This window comes from Bradysia coprophila, chromosome IV, assembly GCF_014529535.1.
Source record: "Bradysia coprophila strain Holo2 chromosome IV, BU_Bcop_v1, whole genome shotgun sequence".
NCBI classification, from domain to species: Eukaryota; Metazoa; Arthropoda; class Insecta; order Diptera; family Sciaridae; genus Bradysia; species Bradysia coprophila.
This window is the reverse complement of record NC_050738.1, coordinates 9,283,934-9,304,487: the sequence shown is the minus strand read 5'-3', so window position 1 is coordinate 9,304,487 and position 20,554 is coordinate 9,283,934. Positions and strand designations below refer to the sequence as shown.

The window sequence follows — 20,554 nt, the reverse complement described above, 5'->3', positions numbered from 1 at the left end:
CATATTATTTGTACTTCTCATATTTATCACCAGCATATATCTATTGTCGAACGCCGTAACCACCGCACATCTGATTTGGTTATATGGCATCTACACTATATCTACCTTGGTATATTCAAAGCAATTAAATTTCCAGAAGTCTCTTTAGACCAAAATTCGTTAATTAGGAAAATGACAGAGTTGGAAACTTTATTAAAAGAACCAACAATTTCAGGCCTATTCATACGTATAGTATGAATTGTTAGATAGACAATCAATAGAGAGAGATTGAAATTGTCGGTTCTTATAATTCCCCAACAGTAGAAAAACATCTTATTTGCGTCGATATTGAAACATTTGTATTTGCGATAGTAACCATTTTTCAACGAATTGTTTAGCATAGCCTTTTACAAAATGTGCTTTGGTTTGACAATAACTCCTTTGAATGACAGCAGTTTTGATTTTTTTTAGAATACACAACCCAATACATCCATTTCAATAGCAGTCGAATAGGAATCGAAAAGTTTTCCCTGGCATTTTACCTCGCTTTGCTAATATTAAAAAGGCAATCTCCTTTTGTGTACCTATTCAGATTGGTATTATTTTTGCTGCACAAAAAGGGTTCAAGAGAAATATATTTTTTTTAATTTCTTTTCTCGATAATTTATGGTAATATATTCAGTTTGGGATGATAGTGGGTGTTGTATGCCTTCCATAAGTTAACTTTCGTCATACAGAATATAAAAAAAACATTGAAACAATTACTTTTCTGTGAATGTTAAATAAGAATTGGCCATCCTTCAGATTCCGTTTGGATTAAAAAATCCCATTTAATTAATTGATTTTTTTGACAAATAAATTGAAAGTCTATTCTGGAACAGAAGTGTACTTATAAATTGGCATAAAAAAGGTTTCGTATAATTTGCAACGCTTTTATAGGACAGTACGCCACGCAAAAAATGGACTGCGAAAGATACTTTATTTCTTCACTTCGTAGGTAAATACTGTTTGGAAACTAAGGTTCGATTGAAATAAACTTTCTTAGATTGTATTCCATTTCATCATAACATTACTACTGTTGGCGCTATATTTTTTTGTGGCCCACCTTTACTCCTATGACATTTCATGGATATTCTCCAGAGGGAAGTTATTTCACGAGAAAATAGATCGCAAAGTATGCAGTACTTAAATGTGGCGCTTCTACAGGCCAACCAAGGTTACCTATTGTCACTTGTATCCAACGACTAAAGTTTATGCTTAAAAGCTTCTGGAGACGGCATGATGACAAAATAGGCGACTATCTCTGGCTAATAATGTGTATACCGAGTGACATAATATATTTGCCGTCTGTAAAAGTTAAGAATCGATCTATTACCAAATCATTAAATCTCGCTCTTAATGTAAATTAATAGCACTATGTCAATGACACGATGGTTTATGCAATTTGAAGATAGGATTTTGTATGTTTGTAAAAGCGCACTGTTTACATTTAAGCTTTCGAGCTTGCACTTTGAATTTGTCTTTGCGGTGAAATTAGCATGAATTTGCATTATCGTCATGAACATTCTTTATAAACCAGTCGGGATTTTATTTATACGAGACACTTTGTTTCCTTCAAAATGTAAATCCGTGTGGATCGATGAAATTGTTCATTCATTCAAAACGACTGTGAAGGAGGTTTGAATGGTCTTTAAGCACCGTATCGTACGGTAAAAAGTCGAGGTGTAATTGCCTGGAGTGACTTTATATCCACTGCCTTATTTACTAAAATGGTTTTTCTATCTAATTTCATATACAGAAAATTCAACACTAGAAAATGAGTGTAAAATGCTGTTTTCAACAACGAGGAGTACTTCTGTGAGCTGCTTCACTTGAACTCTTTTGTGTTTCGATGCGTTTACAATCGGAGTGTTGTACAATAACTGTTAAGGTATTGCATTTGCGAAACAATTTGCAGAGCTTAGATAGTCTTTGGTGAATCAATTCTCAATATCGAACCTCTCCAACTTAAGGTATGTTCACAAAAATATCATCAATCGATCAGTAATCGAAACAATTCACTGTCTATTGTTGGTGAATTTACTGGGATTTACCGACTATTTTCGGTAAATTTCAGTAAATAATAGACCCTGACAATTCCGAAGACCTTAAGGAAAGTCTGTTTTTGAAGCCAAAACATTACCTTGCAAGTGAAATTTGTAATTGCTACGATGATAATCAGCAATGGCATCCGCTAAGACAAACCTGCCGTTACATTGAAATGGTGAGGGAATGTAGTATGTGATGTATCTCGTTCTAGATAGGCATTAAAGCTGATTGCTTATGGATTGTATTGCTTGAGGATTGTGAGACGTGTTAAAGCTTATAAGCCCTTGAACATATGTCATAAATTATGACAAGTAATGGATGATTTAGCTAGCATCAATCCGGGTAACTAAAGTGAGTTGGTCAATAATTTTCCTCCAATTGCTGGTTACAATTAAATATTACAAAAGAAAACCCAATAACCCACACATATCCACCCATCTATTAATAAATCCGAAACAATAAAATTCACTTAAAACGGCACATAAAATTAAATTGCCTACAAATTCTATATCGTTAAACATTCACATTACATTTCATACATGTGAAGCGAATAGGATTCTTCTGGACAGCATCCAATAAACGCAGTAAATGTTTGATGTCGCTTTTAATATCCCTACAAGACAATTATTCCAAATTTTTGTATCTGACTACCACATGGGCGTGTATTATATGGAAATATTATTACAATTGAAGACAGCATTTTGTGTTGGTTATACTTAGAGATTTAATGTTGCGGAAACTATCAATGCCTTTGATAATTATTGTTTGTATATTTCTGTTTAGTTAATTAGGTTATAAAAACCGACTTTGCCAAATTATGGGAAACTATTTGCCATAAAGGGGAATACTTCAATTTGAAATGGAGATTAATTAAACGGGGCGAAAATAAAACTTTCAATTAAGAATATAACCTAAATGTGGGAAGTGGTTCGTTTTCTCTCAAATGTTAATCGCGAAAGTAACAGCAGTATGTGTGATTACGATTCGATGTAAATTTAGATATTATCGAACTGATGAAATCTGTTTCCCAAACAGTTTGTTTGTTTGTTTATTTCAGATTAATATACAGGCACATTCCTAATAAAATATTCCTTGTAAGTGTCATTAAAAATGTTTTACCAAATTAAATTATCGTGAGTAATCCGCACCAGCGAGCAATTGCTGAAAAGGCTCAAAAAATTAAATTTCATACAAACTTCTTACCCTAGTTTTGAACTTTAAAAAATTGGGTTAAGCATCTACTACTTCTTTTGATCTAACAATTTTCAAGACATTGATGCAAAATCTTTTACTTCATTAGTTTTATCATACATTTCATGTTGCCGTCCTCGTCGATAACAAGCTAATAACCATTCGTAAACAATACATCAATAACTCGGCAATTGCCAACAGTTTTCTTTAGACCGTCGCTTTTGTAATTTTTCAAACAAGTGCATTTTTCTTATCATTATAGGCTATCCGCATTTCTTTGATAGTGTTTTCTATAAATGAAGTTAAACTGAAAAATTAAATTCATAATCTACCCGCAGATAACGTATCTCTATAAGAGCTGTCTGAGAGAACACGTTAATTACTTTTGAAGATTAGCTTTTATAAATAGTTTTCTTTAAATTTTGTATCGTCCATATGGTATATTTCGCTGGACTACAGCAATTTTTGTCGTAAATAATTGTGACTTTAGGATTATCAACGTATTTGAAATAAATATTTACGTAAAAAATGTTCTTTTTTATCGCTTGGTACATTGAAAGCTGCGGGAAACTATATTTTTGTTAAAAGCGTTTTCAACGATGCAAAGCCTTCTTGTATTTCCTTAGCTTTAAAATTGGGTTTGCTATAGATTGTGGATTTGAGCACTATTTCTCAGGGCTGCCAACGGTCGTCAAGTCGGTCTTCTCTCATTTCATACGAAATATGAACAATGGATTGAAAATTCAAATTTCTTAAAACATGATTTGTTTTTTGATTTTTGGAGCTCAAAAGTAGCTTAATTCATCAAGAGCACCCATATCTTAACGGCTTGCTTAGAGGATATCTTTCATATTTCTATCTGATCAACTCAGAGGTGTCCTAACCTGTTCTATCAGAACCTTCAGTCAGAATATACGGTTGAATAAACTGTAGATTCAATACGAATCCTTTGTTTGAATTAAAATAACATGTTGCTCTACAATTTGATTTTCAGATTTAATGATTAAAATTTCTATGATAAGTAAGTGGCACGACAAAATTTTACATCAACACATAGTCGAAGTGATTCAAGTAAAGTTAAGATAAGAGCGTCTTCTAAATATTATTAAATGATAACGAAACTGAACTTTCTTTCAACGTTTATTGAGAAATTCAACTACACTTTTCAATGTAACAGTGTCTTGTTCACATTTTTCCTGCAGCTCTTTGTCGTGTCTGTAAGATAACAATTTTGTACGCGTCCACACAATAAATTCGATCGGTATTTTCATCGAAGCATTATTGGATCAGTCTTAAGTTAGTAGCTTTTTCGGAAATTAGTAAAAATGTTACGTGGTTTACAGAACTTTAACAATTTCAATAAAATTCTTAGTACAAGAAGTTTAGCCAGTAGTAGTGTTTTCGGTGATTTTCAATTTAAGAGCAAAGAAAAATCGTCACTAAAATCTAGCTACGATGTAGTTATTGTTGGTGCAGGTGGTGTTATACAAATGACACGGTCAAATTGCATTTTAAAGTAAAATATGTAAAACCATATTCAAGGGCACAACGGCCTAATAGCAGCTGGATACTTACAAAAGTCTGGCCTATCCGTTGCGGTCGTTGAAAGCCGGCATGTTGTTGGTGGAGCTGCAGTAACAGAAGAGATTATTCCTGGCTTTAAGTTTTCAAGGGCGTCATATGTTTTAAGTCTGTTGCGTCCGTACATTATAAACGACCTCAAACTTAAGGTATTGTATTACACAGACGTCTATTTCCTTTCCAACTCTTATAGATTCTATAAAGGAAAGGTGTATCACAGATTCATTTAAAGTGCTAACATCCCGTCACTATAACAGGAATACGGTCTGAAATACTATTTCCGTGAACCATATAATTCTTACACACCCATTCGAGACGACTTTTGGTCCCTGCCTGAATATCCGGCAAAATCACTCTTACTATCCAACAAACTTGAACTTTCCCAAGCCGAAATAGCGAAATTTTCAGTAAAAGATGCGCAGGCTTATAAGTCATACGAAGCAGAAATGGGAAGATATTGCAAAGCCGTTACACATCTCATCGACAGTCGACCGCCACATATGAAAAAGAACAATAATTTTGGACTACGTGAACGTTTCAATCAATTTTTACCAACATTACGGGCGCTAAAAGAACTCGGTCCATCTCGCATACCTGACTTTCATGATCTTCTTACTTCTCCGGCGAGTAGAATCTTAGATCATTGGTTCAGCTCAGAACCTTTAAAAGGTAAACTTCTGAACGTTCAACATAATCATAAACTTCAATTTCTGACCATACCATTTTTTTAAAGCTACATTGGCCACAGACGCAGTGATAGGTATATGACTAAATTGAGACATGCAAACCCCACCTTATAACATTCCCTCTTAGGCACAATGCAGGGACCGCAGTGTCCAGGCACTGGCTACGTTCTACTGCATCATGTTTTTGGTGGAATCGATGGACGTGAAGGAGCCTGGGTCTATGTAGAAGGTGGTATGGGAGCACTTAGTGCATCAATTGCCAAATCGGCAGCTGCATTGGGAGCTGATATTTTCACAAGTTCTGAGGTGCAAGAAATTGTGGTTAAAAACGGAAAAGCGTGTGCAGTAGCTCTGAAGTCCGGTGAACAAATCGAAGCTAAGAAGGCAGTTTTGTCAGGCACGACGCCTCATGTTACTTTCAAAAAGTTACTTACCGAAAAAACTGTTAATGACAGTCTAGGCGTGGAATTTTTAAATAAAATCAAGGGAATCGATTATACCTCACCAGTTACAAAAATCAATGGTATGCTCCTGGAGACTATATCCAATTTGATGTGAAAGAATTAATATTTTTTCTGCGTCAACAGTTGCAGTAGACAAACTTCCCAATTTCATTGCTAATCCAAGTTCCAGTCCCGGCAAAGTCGAACCTTGGCACATAGGTAGTCAAGAATCTTACTTTAATCATAAATTGCATTTTACTGTTGTAAATTTTGACTAGGCACAATCCACCTGAATTGCGAAAATATGGATCTACTCTCTGACTCCTACAGCTCATGCATCACAAGCAACTGTCCTTCGACAAAGCCGATGATTGAAATGGTAATACCATCCACTTTGGATCCAACACTTTGTAAAGATGGAACTCACGTCTGCCTTTTATTTACCCAATTCACTCCGATCAATCCGAGTAATGGATCATGGGAATCACCGGAATATAAGGAAAGCTATGCGAAAACAGTTTTCGAAATCATTGAGAGCTATGCTCCCGGATTTATAAACAGGTGAATAGTGACGGAATCCTCTGCATCCACCAGAATGTTCGATAATTTTCAAATCGTTACAGCATTGTCGGAAAGGAAGTTCTGTCACCATGGGATTTGGAAAAGGAGTTTGGACTGACTGGCGGAAATATATTCCATGGTGCAATGGGCATGGATCAATTGTTCTGGTTGCGACCAATTCGAAGTGAAAATTGCTGGTTCCCCGAGACCCCAATCGAGCATTTGTACCTTTGTGGATCGGGTTCACATCCTGGTGGTGGGGTTATGGGAGCAAGTGGTTTTATTGCGGCTCAAACAGTACTAGCGAATAAATAAATAAATAAATAGACTACAGGATGACCGGGCATACTAGGGTATGCCTAAAATGTGGAAAACGAAAAAATTGCATTTTGATTGGGATAGAATAGAGTTAGACATTTTACTTGCACCGCACCTTAAGGGCTTCACAAGTAATAGTAGATGCCGCGAAAGTGGTTCATTACTTGAGGTAACAATTTTGTGATAAAAGAAAAACACACGAGTGAGTTTGCGAGTATCACAAAGTTTTTTCCGAGTTAATGAATTACTTTCGCAGCATCCAATGTATTCTCGTTTATTGCCTGCTCCTTGCGAAAGTTTAATCAAACACTCTTTTTGTAATGGAACATTTTTGCAAACTACTTCGTAATGGCCAACTTTCGCATGACTGCCTAACTGTGTTTACCCAAATTTTACTTAGACTGGTCACCATACTAATATATTTCGTTGAGTGTCTAATAATTGTCTAGTTCATTGAATTTGCTTGTCCTGGAGGGATTCTTTTGAAAAGCCGCCTACCAAAATCGGACCCATTTCGCCTGGGATTGATATATACATGGTTTGAAAGGTCTTTGCCAGTAGACCTCAAAACAGGCCTCACACGGTCTCTAGCCACACCTGGTTGCTGGTTTAACATCTCCGAAGTTGGTAAAATGGTGATTTTTATCCGAATTTTTTGGCCGTTATAAACGATCGCTGGTGATTGCTGGCGAGTTTTACGAGTAGCGGTTGTGCTAACATAAAATTCTGTTATGTCGGCAATCACCAGCACTGCAAATGGGGTATCAATGGAAAGCTTAGACAATGTATATTACGACTAGCATGTTAGCTTCCCATTAAGCGTCATCAGTACCAGCCCAGACCTGTCTAAAGTTCACACAGATTTTGAAAATTTTTCTTGCAGATTTTTGCAAACATATATCAATGAATTAAATTAAACTAGGCATGACCCGAAACTACTTGAACTCAGCTTTCCGACGAGCACACTCTCGCCCGGGACGATCGTTTATAACGGCCAAAAAATTCGGATAAAAATCACCATTTTACCAACTTCGGAGATGTTCAACCAGCAACCAAGTGTGGCTAGAGACCGTGTGGGCCTGTTTTGAGGTCTACTGGCAAAGACCTTTCAAACCATGTATATTTCAATCCCAGGCGAAATGGGTCCGATTTTGGTAAGCGGCTTTTCAAAAGAATCCCTCTATTCAGTTTGATCAAAATATTGCGGGCTATATTTCGAATTTTATTGAAACCCTTCTTGTCTGTTTCGCTGAGAATTGTATCCGAATCTTGCGATCTCGCTGAACAAAAGCTGTTGTCTCATAAAGCCGTTCGTAATCTTTACTAACAACTTTTTATATGGTGCAGCTGGAGCAGGCCGCCATCGATAATCGCTTCAGCGAATGTGGTACCACATACTATTATAAATTGTTCACCTCGGGCTCAGGGAAAAATAGGAAACTCTAACTCGAGCGATTTAAGGCAATGTTTTCGCTCTTATCGTTAATTAACTTCGATCTTGGTGGAATTTCCTTTTTCCTTAAGTATTTCTTTACGTAGATTGCTATCTGATCTACGTAAAGAAATACTTAAGGAAAAAGGAAATTCCACCAAGATCGAAGATAGATTAATGCAGCAATAAGGAACGAAAACAAAAACTGAGCAGAAGCTCAATCACGTCCAATAAGGGAGGGACTAATCGATTTTTTTCAATTGCGAAATATAACATGGCTTTTTCACATTTAAACTTACTTTGTACGAAGCTTAAAATTCTCTCCACAATAGAAAAAATTACAACCGACATTTACATTATTACCTGCAAACTGCAATGTTTTTAATTGTAGATGCAAAGCAGCCTTGGTAGATGTCCTTTTCTTCTTCAATTTACATATATGAGATTCCGAATCCCAACGAATATATCAATATTATGTTACGGCTGATGGTTGCAGATCTATTGCATCTATCGTTATGGAATATAATATTTGTTTTGTGCTTTCGAAGTTTACAGCCCAGAGGATAGATGCGACAGATGTTTGGAAAATTTCCAAACATTCAACATTTACGAGAACTCGAAATTAGAATTATATGCCGTCTTGTCCGCAACATTTATTCATGAAAACATCAAATTGGTCATCAAGCAATTAGTTTAGATACAACTACCTTTTTTTAATAGTTTATTCTGCCCGTGTATTGCACCATCAGAATAGAATGGTGCAACGATCGAAAAATGTCTGTCTCTGTTATTTTAACAATATTTTTAGTGCATATCTGACTAGCAGACCAAGAAACTTAACGTTTCGACAATAACCCCTAGGGTTCATTTAAAAATAGAGGCGCCACCTATTAAGCTCATGTGCCTACCAATTCATTTTTGGAAAAACATTTTCCCATGTTTTCTTGAATATTCCAACTCTTGTCCTAGATTTTCCCAAATATCCTTAATTTTGGTAAAAAATGGAAAAATCTACGAAATTTCGGGAAAATGTGAATATTTTGCAGGAAAATGAATTATAATTCTCAGCATTTATTGAGAAGTCGTAACACGGTCACGTCACATGCAAACTTGATATTTTTGCAAAGCTTATTAAAACTTCAGTGACAAACTAAACACAAAAGAAACAGTAAATTGCCACTTAAAATTTGAGTTCAACAAAAAACCCAATTTATTTACGAAAACCAAAAACAACAAAATATGTTGTCGGTTTAGGCAAATAAATAATAATGCTGGAAAGAGGGACATTTCTTTTTAAAACTTTTTCTCTCGTTGTGTCTGCCAACCAGTTTGCCAACTATTTATTTGAGTACGACCAAACAATGACAGCATTCTGGTTAAATGCTCACAACGAACTATATATTTGTTATGCAACAACAATAGACCAAATATTCCGGAAAAGAAACAAAACATTACACATAATTCATTAGGTTCAAACAAAAAATTGCATTAAATTCATGACACCAAATATAAAATATTCTTTTGTATTACTTTGAGCGAAAACAAAAATGCAGAAAAATGTTAACTATATGGAAGTGAATGTAGATTAAAGTATCGTTTATAGGAAACATAACTTAACATTGTACACTTTTAATCCCTTTCACATAAAGGTTTTAAATTCTGAATGGTAAGACGAACCTAGTCTCCCCCTTTACCTTTACCTATATAAGAAATTAGACTGTTTTCAGTTTAAAAGGCATGTGGAGTAACTCAAAATATCTCTGCCCTACAACAGAGAATATGAAATTCTCTCGTATCGTCAATTGAAGAAAATATTGGAAACGGTATCTGCTGAAGTGCTGCTCCCACGAAAAAAGTTAGAGAATTATGTGGGACGATTTAGCAAGCGCCAGCGAAAGTTTAAATTTGTCGACGGGCAGCGGACCATATTTTAGTTCATCTGTTATCGACTGCGTCTACACAAATAAGGAGTGATCTTTGGGTAGTTTGCCTATAGCGAAATATCCGTTTAAACCAATGTATGAACAAATTTTGGATCAAACACTAGAAATTGCTTTAAGCAACAGAAGTAGTAGATTGAAAGAATATGCAGTGTTGAAAGGTTAAAAAAAGATATGTCTTGATGTCGGCGATGACTTTTTACATTTTTCTGTGTGTCTTAAAAACTGTATAGAACTGTTTCAGCAAGGGCTTCAATTTTTTTTTTGTTTAATTTATCTAAGTTTAGAAATTGACAGTAAAAATTGTTCTAAATTACAACGTATATTATGACATATTATTATGTGAATGATCTCCGGAATGTATCACGTTACCTGGAGAGGGATTACGACATCACTTTGCTCAATTCTATCTCAACTCTACCGATAGAGTTCGAGTCACTATTTCACTAAAAGATGTAGCTGTAACAAAACCAATGTCAACAGAAAAATAATTCGGCCCTGGATTTGTTGCAGAAGTCCTAGAACTATTTGCTAATTGTCAATAGTTTATTTTCGCCTAAAACATACCAAACAAAAAAATCTTAAAAACTGCATAAACTGCCTTATTTACTCGCCTTCGGCTCTACAAACTTCCCCCTCTTGAGTAAGCAAATTTTCCCGCAGGTACGTAACATACACTATGAAGCTCACCACTTTCTGTAATTCTGTCTAATACTATTTGATGCAGTCTCTACACAGAGCCTATTATATTATACGACGAAGCGACTGTTTCTCGTTAATCGCATACAACACTTGTTAGTAAATCGATGCCAAAACAAGATTGTGAACATATACACGTAGCACACATCGAATATTGAGTGCAGTTCCTTTTTCGCATACAAAATTTATGCATAAAAATCAATTTAAACGGATGAAAAAAGGAAACTTTCAAATAACATCAGCTTACAAAGTTGTCACAAAAACTTTGTCGTTCAACAACTGTCAAGACAATGTAATCCTATCCTACACTACATGCATTTTCTTAAATGTTATATATGGATGCCAACGTTATTTTTGGCCAAACGAGTAACATTTCGTGGGATGCACAGTGCACACACAACACATGTTCGAGCTGTAAAAAACCCTTGCTTTTGTTAGTCTAGTTTATTTTGTATATTATTAAAATTTGTAATAAAATGTAAAGTGAATTTGCATCACAGCAGCTTTATTTCAATATCGTTACACTCTAAAAAATTTGTGAAACAAAATGCAAATATAATTCAATTGTATGAAACTAGCAGATATCATTTTGAGCAAACACCATACACTATACCACTATACCAAACCGAATGTATGTATAGATGTGTACCACTGAGAAATTGCTATTTGCAGATAATTATGCGATTGCAATTCACAAGTTCTGTTTACAAAAGATTACATGAATGGATAAAGGATAATAGCGAATCGTTTCAATGAATAAAACCTCTTCTTTTGCTCTTTGTGTGCATATTTGCCAGAAACTTCTGCGATGAAACCTTATACTTGTTGGTTACTCACACTCAATTTTCGATATGACATTTTCGACGAAAATGTAAAAAAAAGACAACAAGCGACAAACGCAATTCGAATACCAGACTGTATAAAAGAGAAGAATTTGCATCGAATTTCAAAATTTTTGAGACTAAGTGAAATTATAGTTTTAAGAGGGCTTCACACCTCACCGATGTTTGTCTCCGTTTTGACTACGAATTTTTCTTCATTTTGTCTCCTTATTCTGTTTCTTAACCGATCAGAACCATTGTCGAAGTGTTGTACGCAGAGAGCCCCTGCAAACTGTATCTAATCTTTCAATGTCGAGTATCGAGTATGAAAGCTTTAGACGTTGCCATCCATTTATCAAATATACGTCAAAAATATATGAAAAAATGAGAGACACGCCAACTCGCGATCTTTGCTCATACCAAAGCACCTAGCATGCTTATGGTATTATTGGTATCAAAATTCTACTCTATTTGACGTGGTAAAACATCTATTTTATAAAAGTAACGCTTCTACAGTGCAGCTCAAGCCAATAGTCCAGAAAAAAGTTGCCTGCGTCAAATCGAAAAGCTGGAGATGCATATATCACGACACAGCATTAGTCAGCTTTTTGTATGTTGTTGCACTGTAGTACCTTCTATGTCTTGCTCTAAATTATGTAAAAATTGAGGACGTTGATAATTTGAAAAGAGAAGAATTTTTTGTGAACTGTATTTACTGACTCAACAGGACATTTTGAAAATTGTCGAAAACGTACACTTAGTTTGCGTTCAGAGTGTTACATTATTATCACAAGTCTTCCAAGTAAATCCGATTAGAAATATAACTTTTTCGTATTGAGAATTTATTGGGAATGGTGCTTAATGTACGTAATCCTTACGTCCCGTTGAAGTTGATAAAGTCTTTCAAGTTGGGATTAATTACTCCAGAACCATCTTTTTTGAGCGCTTTCGAAATTTCAACCTTCTCGAAAGATTTTCATGGCTTTGAGATCTTCAATCTTGTTTAATAGTACACAGCGAATTCTAATTATTGTGTCGTGCCTGTGTGCATGAAAGTTTTTTTCGTCTTCTTTTTTCTGCTGTTCCACTTGAAAGACTATCGCGATTTTGATATTTGCCGCAAGTAATACTTTTCATTCCCATTCAACGAAATATGATTGCGAAAAATGAAGAGAGAAGAGAAAAAAAAAACTGAAGTGTATGCAGCAGCAGCACTCAGCTTATTTAGTGGACGAAATAGTAATATATACGAAATGCGGTCACATTGAATTGAATCGTCATTTCAGTGAAGTCACTTAAAGCACTGACTTTACATCTATACATCTGGTTATTTATTGAGCTTAAGTGTTTCGTGAGATAAAATCAATGAAGCAATTACGTGGAAAATGTGCCATGAATAGTCTTTCTGATTAAATGTAACTCTTAACTAGATCCGACGTTGGGTAATTGCTTGTTTTAGATGTTGCAGGTGCAGTGAAGGCTTAAATGAGTAATTTGTTTTATACATAAATGTCAGAAATTCTGATTTTCAATCAATTTGTTTCCGATGAAAATATACAGCAGTCAAACACTCTTTCATTGTGACTTTTAAATGAAGTGGAATAGGAAATTTCCGATTGTTGTTTTTATAAAAAAAAGAAGAATTCAACGCAACTAATACGCAACTTTTCTGGTGTATCCGTTTGGGTTTCGGATATTGAATCAAAATTTTTATTTTTAATCAAAAAACTTTTCAAATTTAAAATTAAATCGAAGAAATATCCAAAATGTTGTTACATGCTATACCAAAATGTTTGTCATACAACAGTTAAAAATGTATTCTTAGCATCAGCATAACATTCATTGAAATTGAACAAAAACTTATCTGTTCAATTTGAATATGTTCCGGACATTGTGCATAGATTTGAACATACTATGAAACTCGTTAAAAGTTTAGTTTCGATAATACATTGAATTGGATTTGAATTCGATGTATCTTATGCATGTAAACAAAATGGTCCGGACACAATAGTTCTACTTTTGAATCAGTATACTCCGTATACTCTTTTCGAAATGATTTCGGTGCAATGATCGTACAACAATGGACATTGTATAATATTGAAGTTAATTCAGTAAACGAAGCATTTAAACAAATAAGGGACAAGCGCATCACGGTGTTTAATTAAAAAAAAATCTTGTACTTCATATGTTTTAACATACATTTTGCTATATAGTAAGGAAATATCAACAACAAAACGCATTATGCATATTTTCCTTGATAGTTTCGTCGTCGTTGTTGAAAAAAGATGTTAGAATAGTCAATGGAATGAATCAAATTAGAGCAACCTACCTCTTATCCCTTACTGTTTAATCTATTCAATAGGCTTGGGAAGAAAGTGTAACGTAGGTACCACGTTGTGACATTTTTCTACCACTTCTAGAGCTTTTATTCGTTCTAGAAATCTATTTGACAGTCTCGTGTCAGCTACGAAAACTCTATTCTTCATGCAGAAAAGAAAAACTGAAAGCTCAAAAAATAAAAACTTCCGGGAAATCACACAAAAAGTATCTTTTCCTTCCAGCCTAGCCAATATCATTCAATAATGCAATTCTCTTACGGGAATCGCGATCTTCCTCTTCAAGACTTTATAAGATATGATGAATATACTTATATAAACAGAAAGCAGTGAAGCGACCGAGTCGGAGGGAAAAAGGCTAAAACCTTCATTAGACTAATTTATGAAACAACAGCAAATTGATTTTTGAAGTAGCTCAGCACATGAGTGCAATTCATCAATAATTTCAAAACTTAAATGAGTCGCAGATGTTTGATGAAAGTTTATTTTTAGTTTCGATTAAATCTATTTATGGCTGATGAAAATATACTTCAATCATCATCGTCTGCTATTTATTTATTGAGTTTGATCAGCTTTATTGGCTCTATTCCATTCCATGAAAAAGAGAAAAAATGAGAACCCATTTGTATTTTATGCATTCTTAGTCAACCACAGCAGTCGCAATATTCCCTGTTGCGCGACCTCAGCTTGACAAGACTTGAACTATAAAACAGCTATCAAAAAGTTGAAACTACAGAAACCGAATGAACAGAAAAGCAGTATATATGGTCCCTTCGAACCCATTTACAATTTATCGTTGTTTTTGGTGCGGTTTGAGCATTTTTGTTGTTGTTCCCTGTCGTTATTTATGGCTCATTACGTACATATCACTTTTGTTACAAAATACAAAAATAAATACACGAACTTTGAAAGTCAATAAAATACACGAAAAATAAAAACGTTTTAACGCCTGGGCACACGGCACATAAATACCAAACAATTGGAAAAGAAGTTGAATGGAAAGCATGTAGACGACACTTTCGATACGTTTTAATTTAGAACTAAAAAGGAGAAAATTTTAGGGAAATTTGCCGATCCACAAAGCGATTTATAATGTGGTCGTGTCAGCGAAAGCCTTTATTGTTTGGCAATTTTCAGGCAGTTTAATTATACAAAATTTTACGATAAAGACAGGTTACTATACTTCTACCATAACATAAGTCCAAAATCAGGGCCGAATGTGAGGGAGTTTTTGGAGTTTTCTCGTAATTTCGTCTCTTTGCAATGTATCGGCCAAGATAGGAACGTAAATAACTATTGAAGTTTTCGATATTATAACATGCAACGTTGCAATAATGAAGAAATGATTACAATGATTTAATACCTTCATGAGGGAGTTGCTGCAAGAGGGTGTTTTTGGCCTCATTATTTGAAACCTTCCTGACAGCATATAGTCCCTAATTCCCTAATCGAGGTATACGTCTGGGTTGAAGAACTGAATGAGCGTAGGCATCTGCTAGAAATAATAAATTTTGGATGTATAGCGGTTATCACTTCAATAAAGCTATATCCCGTGGATGCGGCAACAGATTATTTAAATGAGCAAGAGAAAGACAAGCATTGAACGATAAGAAGTATTTAAGGCAAAGTTATTACACTGCACGTGTATCACTTAGTCTAGGCAAGAGATTAATTTTTTGCTAAGCAGGAGTCTTAGGTAAGTATTGAGTGAACAGTAAATATTACCTTGTTTTGCGTCACTAATGTGTGCCACATAATACTTAAAACAATAGAACGTTTTTAACTTTTAACTCCCTTCAAAATTAGCTACAGAGTGCCTTAGGCCTTCATTTAATTATGCGTACACGAATGTAACTTTTCAATGTTATTACCTACCCACCAGGCTCTTTGTGAGAAAATGTATCCTGACGTTATTTCAGCATGAAAAAAGTGTAGTCATAAATTAATTACATAATGCCACTTTTCTTAATTATCATAATATACCTAACCTACAGCACACACAAAGAATCCTTTGAAAAATATTCTACCCCTTTTTCCTCTTGCATAATGATTGCCTTTCTTTTTTTTCTTCTTTTATATATATATATATTGCGGGTATAGGTTATGTTCACACATCTTTAAAATTTTCACCCCATTCAATTCAACACCCACTTCACTTAACTTTACTTGAACAGAATAAACATTTTATTGTAAGTTATGTGTGTAGGCCCTCATTAGCTATGTTAATGCTTGTGACGAAGAGCACACAAAACACATTTTTCCTATCCGAGGTCTATTGTCGTGAATAAGCAAGTACCGAGCAAAAAAGAACGCCTGATTTTCTGTTTGATATAACCATTTCCTCAGTATTTGCATAATGAAACCATTTGAAATTCAACATTTGATACGTTCAATTTTCGGTAAAATATATCTGTAGTATGTAGCAAAAACCGGGAGAATCGATAAATGACAAACACTTCATTCATATCGCATACACGGCGAATATGCAGGAAAAGAAATAGACCGAAATATGTGATCTGGTTGATGTGGGTTTTTTTTCTTCTGAGCAACAAACTTACAGCTTTTCAATGAGACAATATTGAGAAACTGATGTTGATAAGAAAATTCATTTTTGCAGGAGAAAAAGTTGATTTCAAAAGTTAGACACCTACGAATAGACTGGTATTACTGCTAAATTAGAAAACTTTATATTTGGATGCGATTCCATCGAAAATATATTTATGCAAGTCTTGCAGTTGTGTATACCTATAGCGCATCGCAGTTCCACTGTAAATGTATGCAGAGCACAGCTATGCCGTCAAACTCCACAATATATTATACAGATTACATCCCGCACAACAATACTGTACATTCATTCAGTGCGGTTCTACACATTCCAAATAAATTTTCCTACGAAAAATCATGTTTTAATATTAAACGCGCACGCGAAAAACTTTCCCTGGGAATTTTCATTTATATTTGTAAATCGCATAAAGTTTTATAATCGAATGAACAATGAGAAACACCTCTTCGAGCTTGTTTTTATGTGTACGGAGATTTTTTTTCCGCATAAAATTTATATCTTAATAATTTTGTAAACGAAAGTGGTGTAGGAACAGGTTGTGTGCTACATACATACAATTTGCAACACTGAACACACTGGTTCAAAGCGCCTAATGTATTACCAACAACAACAACAAAAAAACAGTAACAAATTTTGATATTTTAAATTGGAAATACTTGAAAATTTATTACAACGTTTTCCTGTTTAATTATTTAAAATATTGTGTTTGAGAAATTTGCTCGCTGAATAGAAACTTGAACTATGTTGGTTACACGTTCAAGAAAGTTGTGGAAAATCTTTTGATTTGATATGTACCATTCGACTAACTATTTCGATAAAACTCAACGGGAAAGTTTGTCGTCGCGCAAACATGTTTCATTTTACAACCGTGTTACACGAGATAGAAGAACGATGATATTATAGAGTCGATGACTATATACCACAGTACCACACAGTGATGATGCAAATACAACCAGGACCATACAAATTAATTTTTCATAGCTAGGACCTCGCCTTCGGCTCGGTCTGGAAATCTCTCACACGATAAAAAAGACTTTTAGTCCTAGGTACGAAATGTACTTTTTTCAGGACGCAGACGAGAAAAAAGTCATTTTCTGCCTTCTGCTGAAACTTAGGGTGCCTCTGTTGTGTTTACCTTGAGCAAAAGTTGGAAATTTTATCGGGTGACTTGTGGCAACCCTTCGAAATGCAATTTCAAACTTTTTTCCCGTCGTTGAGCAAATAACTATTACGTCTGACGAACGCTAGCTTTCGTTTATTTGAGTAAACCAAAGCAGAGTTTTTATTGGCGTAAATTGGCGCCTGAATCACTAAAATGAGTACTAAAAATTCCATGAAAAATTCGCAAAATTTTTTATTTTTTTAATTTAGAAGATGATCAAACTGACCATCTTTCATTTCCGTCTAAATGCATGTTATTCCCACAATGAATCAATTTCTTTGTAACGACGCGACGGTTCAAAATAAAAGCTTAGGATGGAATTGTAAAATTTGACTGCTGGAGGTCCTAGGGTCATGGAAATAATAGTTATTTACGTATCTGTTTTGGACGACTGATTTTACGTAATTTAGCGAGTACCTAAAGTCAATCGTCCAAGGAAACTTTTCATGCAAAGGGACGAAGTCAACTCGAGAATAAATCTAACATCTCGAAAGATAAAAATGTAATCCTTATAGGACCTAATGTTATGAATCAAAGTAATTCCCGAGTGATTTAAAATTACTTCAAAAAAACATTCGGTCAGTGTGAATCCCTAAAAGATTTACATCTAGGGCCATATTTCTATCTGCGAATGGAATCCTTGCTACTTTTCAATTTCATCGAGGTAACAACTTATCACTTTCCGAAGATTTATTTCAATAGTAGAACTGTTTTAAAACCACAGCGATCCCTGAGTAAAAGTATCATACTTGTTATCGTACATTTTGAATTATAAAGCCACTGAAACTGTTACGACCAGCAGTTCCACCTATTTGTTGCCGCTTTATTGCTAAAACGACACCGGACTGTGGTGCATTCATATTACTATTCTTCATAAAATCGGAGCTGTAAGACATAAATGTTCGAAAAATTTGTCTCATTGGTTCTATTCGTTCCACATGCATTTCATCTCATACAGGACTAGCGACTCTCTTTGCCTTTCTACCATTCCAAATGTAAGATTGAATGAAACAACTCTCTTAACGTTTCTCCTGTTGAAAGCATTCAAAACGATGTGGAACGAATAAAACCGTAGAAACTTAGGCATGAAAAAAGTTTATTTTAGTTTAGTTTACGTTCTCTTAAAATAGATATATGAATGATAAGAGGTTAAGTTCTTATATCGAACATTAGGCGTTACATTAAACAAACGAAGTAAGAGATTTATTCGTATGCTTGTCGTTTGTGAAATGTTAAGTTGGTATTCCTGTTAAATAATGAAACAATTTGCTGGACATTACTAGACAATTAGTTTTCTTTGTTTATTAAGGTGATCCACATTTTGCAAAAAGTTTATGAAAAGCTGTTAGCAGGACACACAATACAATACAATGATTTTAATCGCTACATCAAATGATGAATAAGTATTTTGCTGAAAGCTGAATAAGTACATAAACAACGTACCCGACAAGACAATTCCGAAGTACTTATCAAGCAACGACAGCTTTCACACAATAAACACACAGAAAAAAATATTCAACAAAGAGAACAAAACATTAAACAACATATAATTCACCCAAAAGTTAAACGAAAGTGTACACAAAACATGACATCAAATAAAATACTTCTGCCTGCAAACACAGAGATATATTTACAAAAATTTTTAACCATTTCATTTTCAAAATGGATGACATAAACGAACTAATAAATTTTAGCAAAAGAGAAAAATATGTAGGTACGGCAATGTTACATCATGTGGTAAGATACGATTGAATTCGTGTGGGAATTTTCCTGAAGATAAATGGTTAGAAATTTGTATTTTTCATAGAGATGTTTTAGGGGATGAAATGTTAATGTACTGTGTCAATGACGCAAGATGTTGCTTTAAATATAAATTTAAGCGATTGTTTTACTTTCGGAAGTAACACGTTTAAGCTATAATGCAATATCTTGGTGATAGACGGTTTCAGTTATTATTTTTTATAAATAGCAATATTATGGGATTAAACGGGTACTTATAAAAAAAACTGTCATTTCTTATTTCCTCTTTGCTCTTACTTCAAAGGGATTAGCTCCGCTCAACCACATGGTACAATATACAAATTGAAGAATAAGAATAATTTATTGTTGTAATACCAGCGAAGTGATAACAGATGGCGTTAATGAAATTTAGCTGTCTTTCAGCTGGTCCACTCATATAATCAAAAGTGCTTAAATATATTTGTTTGGGTGAAATAGTTACACTTGAATGAATAAATTTCCTTTTATTGATGTCTACTATCTTCTAGCCGACATTGAATACAAAATCAAAAAGAGTACAAAAAAGAAAAAAAAAGAGCAATCCAAAGACAAACAAGTAAATCAAACGAGCTTGTAAGTGGTAAAATCGTATAAAACACTTTTGTTTGTATGAGTGGATCAGCTGAAAAACAGCTAAAGCAAATTCATGTCTAAATTTCACTAATTGTTACGTTTGGGACGAAACTTAAAATTTTGTTTGCTTTAAGCGCCTTAAGCGCCATCAAATAAAAATTGTTTGAACTCTGCTGAACGTATATAATGAAAGTGTCCACTCTACTGGTCCCATTGGTGCTACTGAACCAATAAAATCACTTCTTGTGTGTTCGTCATAGACTATGACATAGAGTATAGTACAATTTGTATAGTCAATTCCCGATGAATCTCGTTTATGAATCTAGTACTTCTTAACTGTTAACAGGATCTTTAACTATTTACATTATTCAAACGCAGTAAAACTTTGAATCCTTCAAAAAT

General features: G+C 34.4%; 1 protein-coding gene across 1 annotated transcript; it reads left to right on the top strand.

Moving 5' to 3' along the window:
• The first annotated feature begins 4,458 nt into the window (after positions 1–4,458).
• Positions 4,459–6,940, top strand: LOC119066955 (pyridine nucleotide-disulfide oxidoreductase domain-containing protein 2-like). The gene is made up of 8 exons (XM_037169679.1): positions 4,459–4,734; positions 4,801–4,988; positions 5,097–5,508; positions 5,573–5,599; positions 5,653–6,048; positions 6,113–6,187; positions 6,247–6,529; positions 6,592–6,940. Exons 1-8 carry the CDS (start codon positions 4,584–4,586, stop codon positions 6,842–6,844), a joined length of 1,785 nt encoding a protein of 594 aa, XP_037025574.1. The 5' UTR covers positions 4,459–4,583; the 3' UTR covers positions 6,845–6,940.
• The last annotated feature ends 13,614 nt before the right edge of the window (positions 6,941–20,554 follow it).